The sequence below is a fragment of the Schizophyllum commune genome, assembly GCF_000143185.2.
Source record: "Schizophyllum commune H4-8 unplaced genomic scaffold SCHCOscaffold_5, whole genome shotgun sequence".
Lineage (NCBI taxonomy): Eukaryota > Fungi > Basidiomycota > Agaricomycetes > Agaricales > Schizophyllaceae > Schizophyllum > Schizophyllum commune.
Window position 1 is genome coordinate 1,793,472 of NW_026089542.1, and position 22,005 is coordinate 1,815,476.

At 56.4% G+C, this 22,005-nt stretch overlaps 9 protein-coding genes across 9 annotated transcripts; 6 read left to right on the plus strand and 3 right to left on the minus strand.

Moving 5' to 3' along the window:
• The first annotated feature begins 201 nt into the window (after positions 1-201).
• SCHCODRAFT_02622701 (uncharacterized protein) lies at positions 202-2,203 on the plus strand. Its single transcript, XM_050345136.1, has 12 exons — positions 202-348; positions 404-443; positions 498-555; positions 605-658; positions 719-781; positions 832-943; positions 997-1,128; positions 1,197-1,382; positions 1,444-1,522; positions 1,577-1,762; positions 1,813-1,907; positions 1,960-2,203. Exons 1-12 carry the CDS (start codon positions 214-216, stop codon positions 2,050-2,052), a joined length of 1,233 nt encoding a protein of 410 aa, XP_050200562.1. The 5' UTR covers positions 202-213; the 3' UTR covers positions 2,053-2,203.
• A 48-nt stretch (positions 2,204-2,251) lies between these two features.
• On the minus strand, positions 2,252-3,828 carry SCHCODRAFT_02575853 (6-phosphogluconate dehydrogenase C-terminal domain-like protein; the record flags this gene model as incomplete). Its single annotated transcript, XM_003037985.1, has 6 exons — positions 2,252-2,461; positions 2,517-2,877; positions 2,931-3,429; positions 3,478-3,540; positions 3,591-3,665; positions 3,765-3,828. 6 exons carry the CDS (start codon positions 3,826-3,828, stop codon positions 2,252-2,254), a joined length of 1,272 nt encoding a protein of 423 aa, XP_003038031.1.
• Positions 3,829-4,446: 618 nt separating this feature from the next.
• SCHCODRAFT_02622705 (EF-hand) lies at positions 4,447-5,698 on the minus strand. Its single transcript, XM_003037986.2, has 7 exons — positions 5,610-5,698; positions 5,536-5,560; positions 5,269-5,486; positions 5,059-5,192; positions 4,901-5,002; positions 4,792-4,851; positions 4,447-4,686 (listed from the first exon to the last, which is right to left on the minus strand). Exons 1-6 carry the CDS (start codon positions 5,671-5,673, stop codon positions 4,822-4,824), a joined length of 573 nt encoding a protein of 190 aa, XP_003038032.1. The 5' UTR covers positions 5,674-5,698; the 3' UTR covers positions 4,447-4,686; positions 4,792-4,821.
• A 236-nt stretch (positions 5,699-5,934) lies between these two features.
• SCHCODRAFT_02622710 (uncharacterized protein) lies at positions 5,935-7,961 on the plus strand. Its single transcript, XM_003036627.2, has 5 exons — positions 5,935-6,167; positions 6,221-6,303; positions 6,371-6,402; positions 6,452-7,297; positions 7,346-7,961. Exons 1-5 carry the CDS (start codon positions 6,094-6,096, stop codon positions 7,535-7,537), a joined length of 1,227 nt encoding a protein of 408 aa, XP_003036673.2. The 5' UTR covers positions 5,935-6,093; the 3' UTR covers positions 7,538-7,961.
• Positions 7,962-8,038: 77 nt separating this feature from the next.
• Positions 8,039-9,954, plus strand: SCHCODRAFT_02622712 (uncharacterized protein). Its single transcript, XM_050345137.1, has 3 exons — positions 8,039-8,273; positions 8,322-8,615; positions 8,663-9,954. Exons 1-3 carry the CDS (start codon positions 8,123-8,125, stop codon positions 9,685-9,687), a joined length of 1,470 nt encoding a protein of 489 aa, XP_050200563.1. The 5' UTR covers positions 8,039-8,122; the 3' UTR covers positions 9,688-9,954.
• Positions 9,955-10,157: 203 nt separating this feature from the next.
• Positions 10,158-12,886, plus strand: SCHCODRAFT_01184989 (uncharacterized protein). The gene is made up of 4 exons (XM_003036629.3): positions 10,158-10,723; positions 10,775-10,998; positions 11,048-11,132; positions 11,179-12,886. Exons 1-4 carry the CDS (start codon positions 10,198-10,200, stop codon positions 12,780-12,782), a joined length of 2,439 nt encoding a protein of 812 aa, XP_003036675.1. The 5' UTR covers positions 10,158-10,197; the 3' UTR covers positions 12,783-12,886.
• A 579-nt stretch (positions 12,887-13,465) lies between these two features.
• Positions 13,466-17,707, plus strand: SCHCODRAFT_012791 (uncharacterized protein; the record flags this gene model as incomplete). Its single annotated transcript, XM_003036630.1, has 19 exons — positions 13,466-13,731; positions 13,780-13,826; positions 13,877-13,921; positions 13,970-14,187; positions 14,237-14,315; positions 14,365-14,667; positions 14,720-14,872; positions 14,927-14,936; positions 14,991-15,019; positions 15,070-15,228; positions 15,281-15,728; positions 15,778-15,937; positions 15,989-16,043; positions 16,091-16,167; positions 16,219-16,337; positions 16,394-16,733; positions 16,781-16,873; positions 16,923-17,387; positions 17,441-17,707. The coding sequence occupies 19 exons, from the start codon at positions 13,466-13,468 to the stop codon at positions 17,705-17,707; spliced, it is 3,333 nt and encodes a 1,110-aa protein (XP_003036676.1).
• A 752-nt stretch (positions 17,708-18,459) lies between these two features.
• Positions 18,460-20,098, plus strand: SCHCODRAFT_02260657 (uncharacterized protein). Its single transcript, XM_050342220.1, has 2 exons — positions 18,460-18,784; positions 18,843-20,098. The coding sequence occupies exons 1-2, from the start codon at positions 18,576-18,578 to the stop codon at positions 20,014-20,016; spliced, it is 1,383 nt and encodes a 460-aa protein (XP_050200564.1). The 5' UTR covers positions 18,460-18,575; the 3' UTR covers positions 20,017-20,098.
• A 1,292-nt stretch (positions 20,099-21,390) lies between these two features.
• SCHCODRAFT_02575873 (uncharacterized protein) lies at positions 21,391-21,786 on the minus strand (the record flags this gene model as incomplete). Its single annotated transcript, XM_050343873.1, has 2 exons — positions 21,391-21,476; positions 21,543-21,786. The coding sequence occupies 2 exons, from the start codon at positions 21,784-21,786 to the stop codon at positions 21,391-21,393; spliced, it is 330 nt and encodes a 109-aa protein (XP_050200565.1).
• Between the last annotated feature and the right edge of the window lie 219 nt (positions 21,787-22,005).

The window sequence follows — 22,005 nt, forward strand, 5'->3', positions numbered from 1 at the left end:
GGGTGATCATCGGTCTTCCCATTCCCCTCGATCTCCTCGGCTTTGGGGATGGAAGGCGCAAAGTCAGCGCCGATCTTCAGGTCGGAGTGAGACAGAGGACACCGCGGGACGCGATCGAAGCGGCGCAGGTAAGTCGGCCCGGACACCGCGGCATCAAATGGCGGCCCGAAGTTCAACTTGTCCGCGCCAGCCTCCGGCCACCATCCCGCCGCCATGGTCGTATCCATTGCATATCCAACAGGCGCCTCTGCGACAACCTGCGGCTACTGTAGTCCCCCAGGAGAGCGCAGCGCGAGTGCATCTAGCTACCACTCGGCCGGATTGGAGGCGATGCAGCTGTCCTGTCCGGTATGGACCCTACAATTCACTAGCTACAGACTTGTCAATAACGAGACCCGTCAAGGTGTACCAAGCCATGATTGACCGTGGCTGGAGGCGCTCCGGTAAACATAGCCGACCCCACGTCCGCGCAAGGCACTGATGATTGTCGCCTCAAGGGACGTTCTGCTATAAACCGGACCTAAGAAGGTCCTGCTGCCCACAGTACACAATAAGGTCGAGTCTGCGACGTAGATCGACGTATCACACCTGACCTGACAGATAGGCTAGACGCGCGTGCATTCAAGCCTTCGAAGAGCCACAAGAAGCTCCTACGGAGGTGAGCCCTGTTTGATCAGCCTCGTCCATATGTGTGGCGCTTGATAGGCTCGACTTGTAGGTGGAATAACCATATACTACACGGGAAGCCTGGTGATGCCATGGATGTCGACTCGTCTACGAAGTACGCTGCTCTCAGCGGGAGGTACGCCACATTTTGACCTCACCTCATAGATGCGTGAATAAGCAAAAGCTCAAGCGCCAGCCCCCATTCTCTCTCATCTCTGCGATCCATTCATCGGAGGCCGGATTTCACGGAGTCGAACAGCCAGCGCACACATTCGAAGTGCGTCCGCGACGTGGCTGACATCGGCACCGACTGAATGACACCTGGTTCAGACGACATTGGAACGCTCGTCATACACGGACGAAAAATACGCACTCTATGAGAAATATCAGCGGGAGATACATCATGACACAAACAACACTCCTCGAGGGTTCAAGCGTTTCCTTGTAACCTCTCCGCTCGGTGTAAGTCACGAGTTTCATTGTCATGTTCCTTTCCCTGGACATTGATTGACTTGGCATCGACCGGGCAGGCGTCACCAATCCCGTATGGATCTGCAGCACCAGCGCACTTGCCCACGACGTACGGATCGTATCACCAGCTCTATCGAGTCGACGGGAAGTTGATTGCTATGGCCGTGCTCGACATTCTCCCCAACTGTGTATCAAGCGTCTACTTCATGTACGACAACGACTGGCGGGAATTCTCCCTTGGCAAGGTTAGTAAAATGTGCCGTTCGTCAATCAGTCATCCATGCGCTAAATACTTTCCCCGTCTAGCTGAGCGCTATGCGCGAAGCTGCGCTTGCGAAGGAAATGAAGGAAGCTGGCGCGGAGGGGATGGCGTATCTGTACATGGGTAAGTCGAAGGTCCTTTCAACTCCTCGTCCAGACCTTCATATTCATTTGACAGGCTTCTACATCCACTCCTGTCAGAAAATGCGCTACAAGGGCGAATACGCTCCCTCCTACCTTGCCGACCCGGAAACCTACGAGTGGTATCCGATTGAGCAGTGCAAGAAGTTACTCGACAACCACCGCTACGCTTGCTTCGCCCATCCGGAGCATTCGATACAAGGGGATTACGACGGTGATGACGGTGAGCCCTGGTGGTCTCGTCTGCGGCAACGCTGACAGTGGCTCGTGAAGATGCACCGGTGGAGCTGCCGAGCGAGGAGGACCAGGCGGACATTCAGCTCGTCGGTGAGATATTGGGAGGGACAATGTACACAGTACCGCTCAAGGTATGCATCCGGATTTTCCCTGTCTATATATCGCTGACATTTTGCCGCGTAGGACTACACAGAATATTATCCTGTTTCGGAGCTCGCAGAGTGTATCAACGGCCTTGGCTTGGACGTCGCGAAGCAGGTCGTCTTTGCAGTTTGAGCAGCGCTTGTTGGGATTCAATTGATGATCATATAGCAATCCCTTCATATTCATAAATACCAGTCGTGGTGTCTACAGTATCTACACGTGCTAGAAGTACAGATGCAAGAAGAACAAGGCGCGCTGTCATGCGAACAACAGTGTGTTAAAGGGTATCAAGTCCAATCTGGTCGTCTAAAGCAAAGTCACAAAAAGCCCTCTAGTGCTTCGTCGAGAAGAGATATGAAGAGATCAGACGCGAGATGGATACAAGACCTGCCATGAAAGAGGTTGGCGCTGCCGTGGTAGGAGCTGAGGCAGGAGCCTGAACGGACATCTTCTCGGTCTTGAAAGCGGCAGCCTTCTGCTCCCTCTCGCGCAGAATTTGGTTTTGAATGATGAGGAGCAAGCCGTAGATCGTCTCAGTGCGCTACCCAGGGATAATAGTCAGTGTTACTCCCCTCAACAGTACCATTCATACTCACCGGCATCGGCACACCCCGCTCCTTCGCCAGCCTGATCACCTCGCCCCATATCACCTCGACCTCAATCGGGTCACCGTGCTCGATGTCCACCATCGTGCTCGGCCTGTGCGCAGCCTGAGGCGTCGACTGACCCTTGCGTGTCATCTCCAACGCATCGGCGGCCCAGGTAGCAGGCAAGCCGTCGACAGAGTCAGGCGTGAAGCCCAGGGTGTGACCGAGGGTGACCAACTCGTCCAAGACACCCTTGATTACGGGGATCGAGTAGTCTTGAATTTGTTGCGCGGTCGAGGGGTGAACGTAGATGGTATACGTGTGCGAGGGTTCCGAGGGTGGTGGGCGGAAGAATGAGGTGAAGGGATATCTGAAAAAAGATCAGCATCTGTTCACTGAGCGACAGAACAGAAAGAAATTCACCTCGTCAACGCACATATGCCCGAGAACGTGACGTTCAGCGCATTCTTCGCGTACTTCCGCCTTTGTATCTCGGGCACGATCTCCGCCGTGCCACCGCCAGACACGAACATATCCGCGAGCTCCTCGAGCGCTGCCTGCTCCTCCGGCATATTTGTTGTCGTCGTCATGTCTTTATGACGATACACGCCCATGACGACCTTGTCCATGTCGTTGTGCTGCACGACATTTGGGGAGAGCATGTTGGCCATGATGTAGAGGGCGGTGCTGATGATGCGAGGCGTGGGAAGTGAAAGGGCGGAAAGGGCTTCGTATAGATCCTTCTCAACGTTCAAGCCGTTCTGGAGGAGCACATAGGTGGGTTGGGGGAAGCGGTCGGTGTAGGGCGAAGAGAGGAGGGGAGCCAGCATCTTCGACGTCTTGATGACGTCCGGAACGCATTTGGTAGCGATGAAGACGTGTGAGTATGGCCTGTCGGCGGCAGCGGTGACAGACTTTGCCACTGGAAACGAGGGTTAGACTATGTTGTAACTCTGCGTAAGCGCCTTACCCCGATATGGCCTCCACCCCTGGATCTCGCCGAACTTCAAGCTCTTGAAGTGTACACCCTCGTCTATAGAGATTGTCAGCAAAGAGGTCGACCAGACAGATAGCAGCACATACTCTTGACGAGGTCATGGTTGCTGCGAGCGACGACGGTCAAGTTGACCTTGCCAGACTTCTGCAGTATCATCGAGTCTGCCACGCCAAGTTAGCACGGCGAACACATGCAGAGGGTTCTCGCGGTCGAGCCCACTGAGCGTGCGCCGACCTATTCATGATCCAGAAGGTACTCACATACTGCGCCAACAGCGCCAAATCCCACCAAAAGGACATCCTTGCGAGGAGAAGGGGCACCCATAACGACTGAATAGGCGCGGAAGCAGGTGGACACGTGAGGATGGCAGTCAGGCGCCCACAAAGTTGGAGTTCGGGAACACGGAAACGCGTCTGGCGACGTCAAAAGCAGCGGTCTACGAGAAGGAAGCAGCTGAGAACCCTTTGACCGCGCCTCCATCCTTTATACGCCCTGCCTCGCGCGCGATACCTGGCCGGATCTTGCAACAAGGGCAAACATAGAATATCTAATCAGCCGTGATGTTTGTTGGAAATCAGCCATGTTGTCCTTCGGAACATGGAATGGCGCACCTTTCTTACTCTCGCGAGCGCAACAAGATCCGGAGGACGCGAGGGCGTCGCATCGCGCGCGTCTACCGCCCGCAGTGGGATCAGTTGCGTGCCGCTCTAAGCCGAGTTAACCCGCGTGTAACAGCGAAAGGTTGTACGCGATCGACGCGTTGTCAGATTACGACGCGTCTGCAAGGCAAGACGCGTTTTATACATTGCAATTGTCAGCCACGCCTCCTAGAACTGTTGCGCGAGCCATCGAGCAGGGCCAGAGCACTGAGACGACGAGACGACGGTGCCTCTGAACCAATTTGCATGCTGAGCAGGACTGCTCCGCGTATCCCATAAGCCATGACGAGGACCTTCAAGTTGCGTCTTCACCCATTGATTTGTGTATACACATACACGCAAGAATCAGTCTACAGTTCGTCCAAAGGTCAGTTTAAGCTACAATGTTCGAAATCCAGAATATAGAAACAGGCTTCTCGAGTTTCGAAGAACTGCACCCTCCCCCCAGCTCGGTCTAGCGGCGATGCGGGGAGGACCCAGGACGCTCGAAAGAGGAGCGGATGCCGCCATAGTATAACACATACTGTTGATACGTCCCAAAGAAGCGGACGGTGGTGATCATGGTAACAGAGCAAAAGAGGGCCAAGGTGAGCCGACTGATATGCAACGACCAAGGCTGAGCACTTACAAGAGTACGCCCAAACACCGATACGGAGCACTATACAAGGCCATCGTACAGTGATAATGCCTGTAGGCGCATCAGCGAGATTCATGTCAATTGAGGATTGATTACGAACCTGTACGATGGTGGGGTCTTGCTTGCTACCCTCCACGAACTCGTCGTACGTCAGCTTTGCATCCTTATCTCTGTCCATGTTGCGGAAGATCTTGTCGACACGCTGTAATTCTGAGGTTGAGCAACGCGTAATGAGGGGAAGTCGCGCCTGAAGCCGACCTTCTCTGGCGTATCTTCGTCGGATGGTAGCTTGACCATCTCGCCGGTCATCTTGTATATTGACCGCACGATTTGAAGCATCTCGTCGTATGTTATGGTCCCGTCCTTGTCGATGTCATACAGCTGGAATGCCCCTGCGCTCACGTCAGCATTCAGCCACAATCCTGAGATGCCGATCGCGTCGAGACGCGTAAGATTGGAGGGACGTACACTTGAGCTTCTCATCTAGGCGACCCCGGCTAGTGACACTGAGTGCACAGATGAACTCCTTGAAGTCGATGGTCCCGTTCTTGTTCTCGTCGAATACGTTGAAGACGTAGTCTGCGAACTCGCCTGGATCGCCGAACGGGAAGAATTGCTTATATATCCGCGAGAACTCCGCCTTATCGAGTTGTCCTGAGGGACAGTCCTTGCGGAATCCCTTATACCTGAGGGGGACGTGAGCGAGCGGATGATGTCAAGCGAGTAGCGGCGGACCATTGCTGGAGTTCCTTCTTGTCGACTAAGTCGCGATCAGGAAACGAGCACGGCAGAGACAGTTGGCAGCGCACAGTATGTGTTCTTCTGAAGGTCTGCGAGCTGCTCAGGCGAAAGCTTGGACTGCGATTTGCCCATCGTGGAGGACGTCGAGGGAGGTGCAACAATCGGTCACTACGCTGCTGTGGAGTGACGCTCGTCACAAATACCTCGGGCCGAGGCTCCGGCTGCGGGGCGGACTTTAAGTTTGGCGGCGCGACGGGGTCAGCATCGTGGTCGCGCCTCGAGGCGTATAAGCGTTGAATGGATTAAGTCGTGGCATTAAAGGCATTGGGACTCTTACATCGGTACAGGCATCTCCTTTCCTCGTCCTGCTCGTACCCCAGTTGACCGGCTGCGTCGCCAATGCTCTTCATCACTAGGCCACACGCTTTTACGCACAGATCTAATCAAAACGCCCTTTATCAACCTCCTCTCTCTTCCGATTTCTCCTCCCGCGGCCACGCCATTTACGATTTCCTCAAGTCTCCCTCTCGTCCTCCTTGACCACCTCCCAAGATGTGTTATGCCCATGGGTCCATCGATCAGGCAGTAAAGACCTGCCCAATGTGCAGAGTTTTCCCGCATGGCCGGTGTGTTCCACGCCTCGCCTTTGTCTCCGTGCATACTGACGGAAGCATTTCAGCGGCTGTCCCCATACACGAGAGGTCTGCAGAAACAGAGCCAATCACCCACGATGCGATGTGGTCTATATCAAGAACGCCGAAGGTGCGCATTCTTGCTCTTCGCTAGACATCGCCAGCCCACGAGGCCGGGCGCTTACGCCGCATTGCAGTCGACACGTTCAACGGCTGCGGCTATTGCAAGGTGCGATACTTCTTCTATCTCCTCACCAGTGATTGAGCTCGATCCGCAGTGGGCGAAGACCAACCCCCCTGCCAAGACCGCAGGCTACAACAATCAAGGGTGGCCTGGATGCTGTCGCCCGCCTACCCCCTCCGAGGTCAAGCACATCCCCGCTGCGGACTGGAAGGCGGTCAGCATTGTTCACCACGTCCCAGTCCCTGCCGACGTGCGTGCCTTGCTCGACCGTGCCGCTCCGCCGATGCGTACACAGTCTGGCAGCCCTACCGGTCGCAGCCCTACCAGCCCTAATGTCCCTGGAAAGGCGATGCCCCAGCTGGATCGTCGGAATAGCAATCCCTCCCCTAACCCGCGGCCGAAGTGGGGTTCGTCGACGCCACCAAAGACCCGCAGCCCGCAGCTTCCTCGCAGTGGCTCGGCCGAGCGCGAGAAGATCTCGAGCAAAGTCAATGACCCGGACGCACCTCTGCGCAAATCCAGCGAGCACGATGGTACCCCACGCCGTCAGGCGACCACAACCAAGTCTTCATCGACCGTGCCTGTGTCTCAAGTGACCTTCCACTCGAAGTCGGGCACTCCGCCAGGTTCGAAAAGCGGGAGCCCGCCGGGAAGCCTTGCGTCCGTCAACACTCGAAGTAGCGAAATACGTGGTTCCATCAAGCGGGCGTCCACCGAACGTCGTGGTACCATCACTCAATCTGCTGCGCCCCAGGTGTCACTGTCTTCGACTCTCGCCACGCTCAGTATCGCGAAGAGCAGCCATTCTTCATCCAAGAACTCCTCGTCGTCTCATTCATCTGGCGCGTCATCTATCTCCGACACCTCGTCATCCAGCGGTAGCATGACGGACGGTACCGTGACCAGCGATGGAGGCTTCACTGATTACCTCTCGGATGATGTGAGTACTCGGCCTTCTGACAAAGTCCATCGTTGACCCTGCCGATAGAGCGAGGAAGAGCTCCAACGCCAGGCAGAGGCGCGCGCGGTGCTAGTGGCTCAAGAGGAGGCCCTTCGCGCGCAGGCCACGGCGGAGGAGATGGAATTCAAGGCGGCGCGCCAGCAGCTCGTGCATGTCGACCTGCGCCCTCCCCGCAGCTGGGCGAACCCCAGCCGCGAGCGCGTCGCGCAAAGGACCTGACAGCCGACCGGTGCACAGGCATAACACGAAATGGACAAAACTTCGTATACAGGGCAAACAAGATCTATCGGATGACGATCACGAACCTCCTTGCCTCCCAATTATGGGTGCTTGGAAGGTTTCGTATGTCTCCTTACTCACTGACATCCCACTATATATCAGCCAACTGGCCAAAGTCGCGCTCCCTTCTCTCACTAAGTCCACCATCTCACGAATATACCGATCCCCATCTATGTCTGACTCTTACGGTTATATGCTTTCCAGGTTGCTTTTCTCGCGTCTACACACCACATACGTCTACTGTTGTCACACTCGAGGCATATCTGTATCTATACCACTCTTTCTCCTCTCTAGCAAGGTACCTACGTGTACTACAGTGTACTTGTGCGGTTTGAACTTGATGGATTGGCGTGCAAAACATGACGTGACACTTGAACAATGGGCTGTGACAATCACGCCAAGTTCATCGGCGCTCGGGCCGCGAACCGTACTCTGCTCATAACGGTGGTTGCTGGCCTGTGGTCAACCAGTAGCCGTGTGCTCGGCTACCCCAATTTCAAGAGCGGACGCGGCGCATAGGCTGGCATGAACCTCGCCAGACATTCTATCTCGTCGATCAATCCAATCCGTGTTCTGGATGCACGCTTCGACCCTGCTTGCGAGATCTTCACTGCAGCCACTCCAGCAGGCTTCGCCGTCTATCGAACATGTCCTCTTGAGCTCGTGCGTAAGCGAGGTGCGCCATAGAGATGCCTGTAGTAAGAATGTGACTAATTTTGAATAGAGCTCACCGGCGGGACGTTGTCCATGGTGGTTCCCCTGCATACTTCCTCGTTGTTGTTCCTCGTAGGAGGTGGTCGCAGCCCGCTCTATCCGCCCAACAAGGTGGTCTTCTGGGACGATGTACTTGGCGCGGAAGTTGCAGAGCTTGAGTTCAGGGAGCGTGTGCGCGGTGTAACTTGTCGTCGGGGATGGCTGGTGGTCGCGCTGCGGCGACGCGTCGTGATCTTCCAACTCAGCAAGGAGGATCCCCAGATCCGGCGGCATAGTGAATACGACACCTGCGAGAACTTGAAAGGTGTGTTGCTGGATCCATCGATGGACCGTTCAACTAATGAGAGACAGGACTCGCCGCCCTTGCTACGGCACCACACTCCACATTACTTGCTATACCCGGCCGACAGATGGGTCATGTTCAGCTTATTCACCTTCCACCATGCGCACCTCCTCCACCGACACCCAGCAGACCCGCACCTCCGCTCAAGCCACCGCCAACCCCGAGCAAACGACCCGTACCCATGATCATAGCTCACGACAGCGGCCTCACGACGCTCACGGTGCCGCCTTCGGGCAGATTGTTGGCCACAACATCTTCTCGAGGTACACTCGTGCGAGTCTGGGACACGCACTCCGGCAAGAAAGTTCGCGAGCTGCGGCGCGGCACAGACAAGGCCGATATCTATGGCGTAGCATTCCGGCCAGACGAACAGGAGCTATGCGTATGGAGCGACAAGGGAACAGTCCATGTGTTCACGCTCGGGGCTGACTCGGCTAATCGACAATCGTCCTTCTCGCAACTCTCGCAATATCTCACCCTGCCGAAGTATCTGAGCTCAGAATGGTCATACGCTCAGTACAGAGTGCCAACGCAGTCGTCGCACATCTCTATATCGAACGCGGGAAAACATCCTGATGGTGAAAACGTGGATGAAGAGCGATGCGTCGTCGGCTGGATCGAAGTGGAGGTAGCATCATCGATACCCTCTCCGCCTCAGAGTCCGACGGATAGAGCCCAAGCTCGACGCTCCTCCGTCGGCTCTGTCAACCCCGGAATACCAAGACACGAATACCAGCTCATCGCCCTCACCTACACCGGTGGCTGGTATCGATTAGCTCTTCCAAAGATCATACCGTCATCGTCGACATCAACCTCGGCATCTGCACGACCAGGCCTTGCAAGCATACCGGCGCGCCCAGCATCCGTTATTGGCTCACCGCCGAGGGCTGGGTTAGCCAGATCAACAAGCGCGTCTTCGACGACCGGCCGACATGACAGGGGGAAGGGCAAGGAGCGCGAGAAGGAGAAAGAGAGCACGGACTGCATCTTGCTGGAGTTCAGGCGATACGGCAGGTGGGATGGATGGGCTTGACGGAGACTCCTCGAGCTCGTTGTTCCTTCGAGTGTGGACATATGAAGTACCTGGCCACGCATTATTTCGACGGATCTGTACGTTCACGCATGTTTTTCACGACTCTCATTTGCACGCTTATTTATGACCGCCATGCTTTCTCACATGTTGTACACCATGTATCTGGACATACCTGTATCGATTTAGTAGGCGCTGGGTTTGAGGATGGCTAGGAATTCACGCGCTGGTTAGATAATTCTGTCGGAATGGATTACATCTGAATGATCAAGGAGCAAGGACGTGAGGATATCGCACGTCCCCTCGATGGAGATGAAAACGCATCTCAGGATGGACAGTAGCGCAGCACCCCGCCCGCCAGTCGCGACGCTTGTCAAGTCTCGATCACGTGACAATACTTCTACTTCCTCCGAACCGCCATTCGCCGTTCGCGCTCCACTCCTTCGAGCGTCCACATCGATTTGCGCCCTCCTCTTTGCTTCCTCTTGTTGACCTGGCGACTCGCTCATTGCCATGGGCCCGAACTGTGACCCCCTTGATCCAGGACTGCTCCGCAAGATCGACAGGACCGCGAAAGCTGACAAGAACATCTTTCTCACATCTTTCCTGCGCGAGCAGAGAGAGAACGCCAGAACCTATGCCGCTCAAGGCCAGCTAGAAATGAAGACCTGGAAAGAAGATACTACGCCGTCTCAACGACAGGATACCGCCTCCAACCTTCATGTCCATTCTCCCGCGATCTCGAAACCACTCTCTCTAATTGGCTTCGATACGCCTGTGCTGAAGCCGCGAAACCGCCACAAGGTCCAGGATACGCAGCGAATTGATATATCTCCATCACGCACACCCGCAAAGAGGGCGAAGAAGACGGCATATGTCGTAGACCACCTTCCTTCCCCTGCATCACAGTCAAGATCTAAGCCTCTGGATCGACGTCAACTTTCTCCGAAGGCGCCAAGGCGCTCGAAGGCTCCCATGAAGTCGACATCGAAGAAGCGGATCGCCTGCGATGATCATTCCGACGAGGACCAGGTTGCTCGTTAGTTGCAACTTTTCATTCTGCCGGCGCAAAGTTGACATGACCCGACAGGTTTGGAGGAACGGAGGGAGAGAAAACGCGCTAAGCGAGCCATCGTGAACCCAGAGAAGGCCGAGATCGTCGTTGAGCCTGGTACCTCATACTCGGAGGCCAAGGAGAGGAAGGGGAAGGGCAAGGCGAAGGCGAAGCGGACGAAGGGATCGGAGAAGACTCCAGCTGCATTCGCTCTTATGCATGGCTTTGTGGCTACGAACGTTGGGAAGAACCGCCTGACGGTAAGTCACCATATCTGTGTACGCTGTTTGTGCTGATGAGCATGAATAGATGAAGACGCCGGTGCCCGTCGGAGTCTTCAACAAGGGGAAGGCTTCCGAGAAGACCCGGGTGAAGGACGCACCCGTCAATATAAGTACGATAATTTATTTTCTCTCTGTATGTGGCTTACACTCGCCAAGGGACGAAGAATACCTTCTCCGAAGGCCTCTTCCTGCAAGGGACCAGGAAGAAGGAACCCACGAGCAAGAAGCGACATCGAACACCATCCACCACTTCCTCGTCTTCTGCAACCTCTTCTTCGAGGTCTCGGGTCCGGCGGCATCCGGAGAATGAATTTGTGCACGAGAAAGAGACCTTGCCGAGCCCGATGAAAGACGAGGCAGGACGCTGTGTTTCTGAGGTCTGGGACATCGAGTCGGAGGCCAGCGAGGAATCGAAGATCCGTACGCTGATTCTCGATACTGGTCTCCGCGGATGGAACGTGCTCGCTTCGCCGCAGACCCCGCCGGCTGGTGGCCGAAGCAAAGGGTCGCCTACTAGCCCGCCCTTCGCAGATGACTTTCACGTTCGCTCGAGCCCCTCGCTGCGTCCGTCGCAGTCAGCATCACAATGCGCTTGGAAAGGTCTGGCTCTTCGCCCAGAGGCTGCTCGCTCCGCTGTATCGCATTCGAAGTACTTCAAGCAGGTTAACGCTGTCGCAGACGATGCGCCACCGACTGTGGACGACGTTGTCGGGGAGGCAGCTGACACTCCTGCGGCGTGGCATTATACCGAGATGCCACCACCCCCTCGTCCTGTGCCAGCAGAGCATAACTCAAGGCATCGGGCACTCTGGGGGCGGGAACCTACGCCGCCTGCTGGTGCTGCGTCATCGGAGGACCCTTCCCTTACACATCCTCTACCGGGCGCACTATCGAACGAGCTTAAAGAATCTCATGAATCTGTGCTAGACGACGGCTCTTTCGTCACGCACAACTACTTCTCCGAGTGCTTAGCATTCTCCGATGGCTGTATGGATGATCTTCCTGTCCATACGAACAATCTCTCCGGCGACTTTCTGCTTGCAGCTGAGGCGAAATCTGGCGTTCTCAATGGCGACGCTTTAGCTCTTGGGTGGGACATCGGCTACGTGGCGCTGTGCGCCGATGACGCAGAGGCCACGGCTGGAGAAGTGGACGGTCTGGAGGATGTAGAGCATCCGGTCGAGGACTTCATTGGCGACGGCTTCGACTCCTTCCTCGATATGAACGACCTCGATTTAGCTGACGATCTTGGCGAATACCCTTGCGACAAAGGCTTGGACCAAGTCGTTTCGTTCGTTGCTGGCGCTTTCGACGATTATACGGGCGTGCCACCACATCACGATCTCGTCCACTTTGAGGATGGCTACTTCGCTGCCGAACGCTACGAATCCAGCACATGTGACGAAGAGGGTTGCACAGTCGATCTGCGTACGCGCTGCGATGGCTACTACTCTGACGTCGACTACACAGAGCGCGGCGATGACTGGGTGGCAGCTGGAGAATGGAGCGATGACTCGGGCGGATCATTGTGGATCGGCCAGGACCCTGAGGTGGCCAGTGAGCTGAACGAGGATGATCTCAGTTCCAGCCTGGCCACGCATCTGGATGTGCTGCACGCTTTCGCCGAAGGAAAGGCCCTCCTCATGGGAGTTCCGAACACCTCGGAAGTGCTGAGCGTTGCACATGGACGCGTCTCGCAGGCCGAAGCCGATGTTGCACGCAGTCTACACGATCACTGGACACCGTATCGTCCGCTATAGCGACATTATTTTTGGTTTGTTGTGGGCAGCTTTGCTGTCCAGTATGTTATGTATGATTGGAGATTAGCAGTATCTCCGTCACAAGGACACGCACGTTTACCATCGTTGACAATCGCACCCGGTGCAAGCCGTGTTCGGTGGCCGTGTCTGCATTTGTGGCCATGGTTATGCCCATAAGGCTTTGTTGGGGCCGCGTGATGTCATACTCGGGCCAAAGTCACATGCACGCGTTGTTTCTCTTTGTTGTCCAGAGGCAACCACTTAAAGACGATCGCGTCGCGCCCCGGCTTCCCCTATTCCCCCATCACATCGCGTCTCCGCGCATCTTCCGAAGCAACGCGTTCTTACCGCGTTCTTCACTACAACGCACTCGTCTGAGTTTGAGCTCAGAGCAAATGAGCGCGAAGGAGAACACAGCTAATATGGCAACGGTGCGTCGCGATCGCGTATGTGCTCTAAATGACAGCGCGTCTGAAGTTCGTTCGCAGGGCCACGTTAAGCCAGAACCTGTAGAGCATACACTCGCACCTTTGATGCCTTCCAAGTCGAACACTTCCATAAAGCCCGAGCCTTCTGACAATGCACCAGGGGTGCGCATTCCATCCCATTAGCAGTGAAGTTGGAACTAATCGAAGTCACGTTCATAGTTGAGTAAAGCGGACCCCTTTCCTCACCTGGATGGCATGGATCAGGACGCCGGTCCCAGCAACAGTGCGGACGTGAAGCCCGCGACGAAGCATGAGTCCGGAGACTCCGCTGTTCTCCCCAAGGACAAGCCAGAACCCAAGGACGACTTCACCATCTATCAATCAGCCGATGAGATCCAATACGCGCCCGAACACGTCTTTCGGGAGGGGAACAAGATGGTCAAGGCCATTGATGCGAACCTCAAGAAGGTCAAGCTCGGTAGCAAGTTGCGACAAGAGGTTTGGCGCAAGGAGATATCCACGTACGCATACACTCACTATAATAGGATTGCCACTGACGATGAATTTAGGTTGAAGAGTCAGACGTCGCCCACGACTCTCATTGCTGTATGTGGTGGTGAGTACATGAGCTGTATGCGCCTGGAATCCGTCTCATGCCGTTTACAGAAACGGGTGCCGGAAAGTCTTCGCTTTTGAATGCCATCCTCGATGGTAAGTCCTTCTTTCAGCTGAATGTCCTCTCACTGACTCGCTCTGTAGACAACATCGTTCCTACGAGCGGAATGCGGGCGTGCACGGCCGTCGTCACCGAGATTGCGTACCACAACAAGCCAGTCATCGAGGCTGACGTCTCGTTCCTTACCGAGACCGAGTGGAAGCAGGAGCTCGGTATTCTCATCGACGACCTCGTCGATGAAGATGGGCACCTTCGTCGCCTAACTGACCTGAAGAGCGACGCTGGTGTCGCGTGGTCCAAGGTACGCAAACGACCTGTACATGTTACACGGTGTTCTGAGGCTTGGACAGGTCCACGCCGTGTATCCCAAGTTGACAGCAGAGAACTTGGTCAAGATGAAGGTGGACGAGATCGTCGCCTATGACCAGAGTGAGTGCACCAAGGTCATCCTGGTGGTACGATCGCTGACGCTGTCCAGACGTTCGCAAGATGTTGGGAGCCACCAAGACCGTGTCAGCGAAGAACTCCAAGGCCTTCGCTATCGAGATCAACAAGTATATCGACTCCAAGGACCGGAAGAGCAAGAAGGACAAGAAGAAGAAGGCGGAGGAAGAGTCCCTGATGGACAAGGTCCGGAAAGCTGCCGGCCAGGAGGCGTCGCGTCATGCTCCGGGCAAGACGAGCATGGAGGACATTGAGTGGTGGCCGCTCATCCGCACCGTTCGCGTCCGGTGTCATTCGAAGGCTCTCGCGACGGGCGCTGTCCTCGTCGATCTTCCTGGTACGCTTACACATTCGCCGTAATCGCCATAAAGCTCACGATCTTCTACAAGGTGTCGCGGATGCAAACGCTGCTCGTAGCTCCATTGCCCGCGACTACATGAAGAAGTGCGACTGCATTTGGGTCCTTGCTCCCATTCAGCGCGCGGTCGACAATCAGTCCGCGAAGAACCTCCTCGGCGATGCCTTTAGGATGCAGCTTATGAGTGAGTGTCCACGTCATGGCTCCCTTAGTATTGATTGACTGACCCTTTTCGCAGTGGACGGCAAGTGAGTAGAGGCCGAGATTACGATTCCCCCAATAGTGACTGACTTCGCGTATAGCTACAACAGCCACATCATCACTTTCATAGGTTCGTCTTCTATCCCTCATGTATATACCATCGCTGACATAGAATTGCAGCCACCAAGTGCGACGACATCTCCTGCTCCGAAGTCAAGCGGGCTCTGAACCTCCAAGATGACGACGAGCTGGTTGAAATCGAGGAGCGGCTTGACCAATATGCGGACGAAACCAAGGAGTGGAAGCGCAAGAAGGCCCTTGCGGACGACCTCGTCAAAGGTATGTCGCATCATCTCTGGAGTATCACCATCGTAGCTCACTTTGTCATCAGGCCTTGAGGGCGAAACGAAGCATCTGCGTGCTGTCATCAAAGAACACAAGGAGCACGTCCAGTGCCTGAAGGAGGGCGAGGCGTTCGTTCCCAAGCTCACGGGCAAGAAGGCCGAGCGGGAGGCGGCCGCCAAGCAAAGAGGCAAGAAGCGCAAGAACGGTCGGAGTGGCAAAGGAGGCTCTTCCAAGCGCATGCGCAGTGAGGGCGTCGACACGGACGGCGACGTCGAAATGGACAGCGACGGTTCCATGTCCGACTTCATCGTCGACGACGACGACGAGTCCGATGATGGCTCCGACTCCGACAAGGATTCCGACGCGTGTTCGGACGATTCTGACAAGGATTCGGACGACGAGGACAACAAGTCAGATGGCGGCACGAACTCGAACGACTCCGACGCTGAGGATGATGAGGAAGAGGAGGTCACTGAAGAGCAGCTCGAGGCGATGTAGGTTCATTCCCTTCGGAGGTTTCCTTCGCTGCTCATCTTGTTCTAGCATCAAGGAGAAGACCGCCGAGTTGACTGCCAAACGCGCTGAGCTCTCTACGGCGCGCGCCCAGAAGAAAGAGGCTATCGATCGTCTGGCGAAGCTGAAGAAGGCCGTCGATAAGGCGCAGCGTCAGAAGAATGCGTACTGCTCCAAGAAGCGCTCTGAGGTATGTATTCTATACTAGGGCTCCGCTGACTTCCTCCTAACGTTGTCGTAGTACTCGCGTGGCACCCTCAAGGAGGATTTCCGCCTGGGCATGAAGGACCTCGACGGTGAGCGACTCGTTGCATAGTCCACGTTGGATATTGACGTGTTCCAGATGCCGTCGCCGAGGAGAGGGATCCGGACCATTTCGATCCCACCCAGAACATCCGCGACTACGATGCCATTGACCTGGTATGTCGCAGAGAATCTCAAGCCCTTCAATAAATTGACGCTCGTCGACAGCCTGTCTTCACTGCATCTAGCCGTGACTATGTCCGCCTCAAGAACATTGTCAAGGGCGACGGAGATCCCAGCTGCTTCGACAATGTGGACGACACGGGTATCCCGGCTCTTCAGGAATGGTCAGTCCGAAAGTTTACCGACATCTTATCTCGGCACTAAGCATGCATACATACAGGTGCCACAAGCTCACCCTTTCGTCTCGTGAGACCTCTGCGCAACGGTTCCTCGAGCACCTGCGCACCTTCGTCACGTCCATAGAGTCGTATGTTCGCGGTGCTACAGAGGTTACGCCTGAGGACCGTGAGGCCCTGCGCGAACTCTGGGAGTCGGAGAAAGACTTTGGGGACATTGCGTACGACAGTGACGAGGATCGGGGCAGCTCCGCCTCGCCTGACCCGTTCTCGTATTTCCTCAACAAGAATCGCAACAACCTGATGCCTATGTCGGACGACCTGATGATGGGCGGGGACTCTGGTCGTGGCGCCGACGTCGGCATCAAGGCTCGCCTGACAAAGGTATGATTTTCGTGTGCCGATCCATGCAGGGTGCTCATGCTCGGTAGGACTTCGAGGATATCGTCAACAAGTGCGTCAGTGACCTGAAGCGTATCTTCCGGGATGGCCTTGAGGAAAAGTGCAACACTGGTGCCATCAATGTAAGCTATAGCACCGGAAGCTCTTTGAACCTTAGCTCACATTGCATAGGCTGCGGATGCTGCCCTCCAGACGTCTGACGATGTCGCTGCGACTTGCCACTGGCAGACCTATCGCGCGACCCTGCGCCGTCATGGCGAATGGCGCCGTGATCTCAACGTCGAGCTCTGCAACCCCTTCACTCGCCAGATCGCGTCCTCCTGGGGCCAAGTCTTCGAGAAGGATTTGTTCGCCGGCCTTGATGAAGCGACGTCGGAGAAGATTATGAAGCTCGTCAAGGACGTTGAGAATTCGGCGGCTCCTGGCCTAAAGGAGCGCGCGAAGATGCAGGGCGACCAATGCATGGAGCAGGCCCAGATCGCGTTGAGGAATGCGATGGAAGACGTGAAGGTCGCGCTGCAGAACGAGCAGAAGGAGGTCTCTCGTTGTCTGGGGCCGCACGTTCAAGAACAGCTCATCCCTGGCTATGACCTTGCCATGGATGAGCGCGGACCGGGTAGCGTTGCCCGTCAGAAGGTTAGTCTAGCTTATTCTCGGGATATTCGGAGGCTGATATCATTTCATTACAGCGCGTCTTCCATGAGTTCGTAAAAATGAAGAAGGAGAAGATGTTCCATGGCGCAGCCACGCTGATCATGGACCGTCTAGATGGTGCCGCGCAGGTTGTGGGCGATGCGCTGGACAAGAAGTTGAATGCATTGGCCAAGCAGGTATGGATTCATCATATCGCTATCTTATGTCATCTCACGTTCGTGTTTAGGTTGAGACCAGCATGGCAGCGCTTTGGGAGGAGGTTGACGAAAACGAGGATCAGCAGCGTGCTCGTGCGGTGGTGATGAACGTGGCTTCCAGCGTCCTGAAGCAGGTCATGCTGTGGAAGGAGGCCGCGCGCATCAAGCAAGAGGCGGAGCGCAATGAGGCGATGGAGGTCGAGGATCTGCTCGATATGGACACTTGCATGGCAGACGGTACGCAGAAAGGGAATGTCTGAAGTCTAAATCCTGTATACTCCGTTACTCACTAGCTTATTGTGCTAACGTATACTCGTATACCCTACCGTACGTGCTCTCTTGCTTTACTTACCCTACTGCTCGCCTTGTACCCTACTTGTACCCTCCCTCGCCGGAGTTCTCTTGCTATTTAGACGCTATAGAGCAGTATGTTTTGTGACACTGTTCCCACCCATTCAGTGCTTGTATAGGAAGATGATCCGTTCCCTTGGACCACATACTCGAAACGGCTATTCTACGGCTGTTCCGCCATCCTGTTCCCACCATGTCCCCATAGAAGACAGTGCGGTGTTGCGCGCGGGCTTGAGAATCTTCCTGACGCCATGGGATCGACGATGTCGGGCAGGACGGAGGAGGTGGGACCATGCTGAATGTCAAGGGCAGCGTAATAGGAAGTTTGCGACGGGCTCCCCTTGCAACGCCCTCTTGACGTCCATGTCTTGCGCGCTCGACATGCAGTAAACGCGAGTGCAGGACCCCGCCTCGCCCTGCTTGTGCCGCTTTAGCAAGTACATGGACGACGTCGGCAGTGATCGCGGCCCAGACTAATTTGCTCCACGTTCGCTGCGGCCTCATTACCTCCAACCGAGTCCCGCAATTGATTTGCGCGCTATCTCGTCTCACAGTCTCTACCCTCTCTTCCTCGCGCCCGCAGCACTCTCTCTGCGCCGATATCTCATAATTTCCTGCATTCATGCCCATCGCGCGCCGCTCGCGCCGCGACGCGCCCTGGGTGCCTTTGACATCGGCCCTGCGCACAGGGAGTGTCGGCCCAGGCGGCGCCCCGGCGAGAGCGGCTGGCATTTGGGGGAACAATGGCAAACGCGGCGCGGGTCCGTCCTCCGTCTCAAGCACGCGCCCCGCACCCGCTGGCGGCACGTTGGTTAAGCGACAGACCGACGCGTGCGTGCAGCCCGTCAATCTCTTACAGATTCTTGTACTGACGCGTACCGCCCTGCAGAACCCAAGGTCAGACCACCGACATGTCTACGCCAGCCACAGAGGCCGCGTCCGATACCGACACCAGCCCCGCTACGACCACGAGGGAATCTTCACCGACCGACACTAGAACGGCGGCCGACAGGACTTCTCGCGCTACCACGGAGGCTCCGATTAGTGAACCGTCGACGCGCGAAACCGGCTCCGATTCAGACCCCCTCACAAGTCTGTTCCCGTCCACGGAGATGCCCACATCGATATCGACACCGCGTCCGACGAGCGAGACTTCGGAGAGCACCAGCGAGCCGTCCAGTACGTCCAGATCAGACCCGACGTCTACTTCATCGGAGGACACGTCCTCGAGTGCACCTACGGAGTCGACAACACCGTCTAGTGAGACGACGACTGATGCGCCCTCGACTACAACCAGTGGCGAGTCAAGCACTTCAACATCCCGCCCGACCTCTAGTGGCCCTCCAGAGTCGAGCTCAACAGCTACCACGAGCTCTTCGGAACCGTCAAGCTCCACCTCAGAGCCGTCCACCAGCTCGCGGGAACCCTCGACCACTTCGTCAGATGTGACGTCCACAATTGGCACCTCAACTTCCTCCGGTTCCACATCCTCGAGCACGCAGGCCTCGTCGTCGACTTCCCAATCATCAGGTTCTCCGACATCTAGCGCACAATCAACGAGCGGGACCTCATCGGGTCCCCCATCATCAAGCTCTTCTTACCCGGGCACCTCGTCAAGCAGTTTCACGTCATCGTCGCCATCCTCTAGCGCCACGACCGCATCTACGTCTGTTTCGTCCAGTTCATCGCTTTCCACCTCGTATTCTGAATCGCTGTCGACCTCGCTCTCGTCCACGCAATCAATATCTTATACCTCATCAACTTATTCCCCGTCTTCTTCCTGGTCTTCTTCTACAGTATCGCCATCCTCCTCCGACACACCGTCGTCCTCAACGCGCACATCATCTCGTGAGCCCACAACGACTTCAGAGCACACGACATCGACCTCGTCTCATTCATGGTCGTCAACATCTACTTGGACGTCGACATATGTGACAACACATTTGTACACCAGTACCGAGGTTGTCGAGGGGGGCACGCACACTGTCGCGCACACCAGTGTCAGCACAATCACGCAAACCGGCGTCCTTGGTACCAATCCTGCAGAGGACTCGCATGGGTAAGGATCACCTTTAATCTCGCTTGCACTTAGCCTGACCCTCTATCACCTAGATTTGATAAGAACACCGGTGCAATCGTTGGCGTGGCCATCGCGGCGGTGGCAGGTGTTGTGGCGGCCGCCTTGCTGCTGTTCATCGGCTGCAAACGGTACAGGAGGAAACGCGACATGCAGTCTGCCTCCAGCTCACGCGTTGGCCTCAACGGGTTCGCCAGTCCCCAGGGTAGCATATACCGGCGCGCACCCCTCGAGGAAGATGACGACGCGCCGCCCATGACGGAGATCGCGACTGGCGCCCTGCCCCTGCCGCTCCATGCCAGCAGCTCTGGGCACGGCGACTACCGCGATGAAGTGGACCTAGGGTCCTACGCTCACGGCAGTAGCTCGGGGCATGGCTCTGCGGTGGAGCGGCGGCCAAGCTTGTCCGCGACGTCGCACATGCCGGCGTTTGGGCAGGCTGCAGAGGCAATGGGTGCGACTGACCCTGCTGGGGCGACCACCGGTCGCGTGTCCTTCGACCCCGGTGTGTGGATAGGCGGAAAGGAGGGCTCGGCCCCGCTTGGTTCGCCCTCAACGGAGCAGTCGTCGTCCTCGCAAGGGCACGGCTCGCACGTTGTACTCCTACCCTACCACAGCAGCTCGGGCTCTTCCCAAGGCCACGGCTCGCACTCGTCTTCGCACTCGCACAGCGCCATCCCCGTCCGCCCCATCCTCAAGCAGCCAACGCCGCCCTCGAGCTACATCATGCACAGCGGGAAGGCGGACTGGCGGCAGAGCATGCGCGCCGAGATTGGCGACACGCACGAGCACCGTGACTCCGGCGACGCTCGCAGCTTCAAGGGCTTCCTCGGTCGTCTGCGCGGCGGGCACAACTCGTCCGCGCCCGAGATGCGCGACTCGCAGGAGGTGGTCCCGCAGACGCAGGCGCACCCTGCGGTGCGGATACCGTCGTCGCTGCTGGACCCCGCACCCATCGTCCCCGGCTCGATGTCGAAGGGCAAGCGGAAGAGCAAGGGCAAGACTTCAACGCCACCGCAGATCATCGGTCCCACCCCGCTGCTGAACCTCGAGGAAGAGGCTGCCGCGCGAGCAGCGAATCACGGCATGCCTTGGCCTCCTGCGACGCTGCCACCAAATCCGGTGACCGCGCTCGATGTGCAGGAGATACCTACGCTGTCGGTGGCGAACGCGCAGCAAGACGACCATGAACTTGACCCGGGAGTTATGCCGGATGGCGAGCTGGACGTGATTGCCTTCGACGACGAGGAGCACCAGCATCCCTGGGTGTCAGACCCACACCCTTCGCCAGCAGCGAGCGAGGACTCGCGGCATACGGGGGAGCATTTGCTGAACCCGATGTTGAAGCTTGGAATGAGGTCTAATGCGGCGGCGGAAGAGAGTATGACGAGCTTGAGGGATCACCTGGATTATTCAAGACCGATCGGACATGTGAGTAGAGATTGCCTGAATTCCGTATTCTAGTCGTTACGTACCTTGACCGATGACTGACTATTACTTCAGCTGGCAAACCTGCGCACATATAGCTCGCACACCTTCGCGTCCACGACGACGTCGGCGAGTCAAGACAACCGTAGCCGCCACGAAGAGGGCGACAGATAGCACGACTAGGGAGGGCGCGGCCCACGCGTTCTCCTGTGTATGCTTTTCTGTCGATCTTGTAAATGTGGTGCTCGACTGCTCGTCGGGCGTGTAAATGCGGGGCCATACGTGCGAACATGCTCAACTCGTCGATCGAGTTCTTGCCGGCGAGCATGTCCTCTGTTGCATAGCATTCACTCTTTTGTGGCATAGACGATCGATGATGTGGTGGTCAAGACACGGACGACACGGTGTCTATAGGTGGTCACGATGCAGGCTTTGGACGGAGGTCGCGGTGCGGGCTTCCGGTAGACGAAGGTCTCGCGACGAATGTGGACGAGCGACTCGCGACGATGTGGACAAACGCCATGCCGGTGTCTCGCCTCCTCCCCCA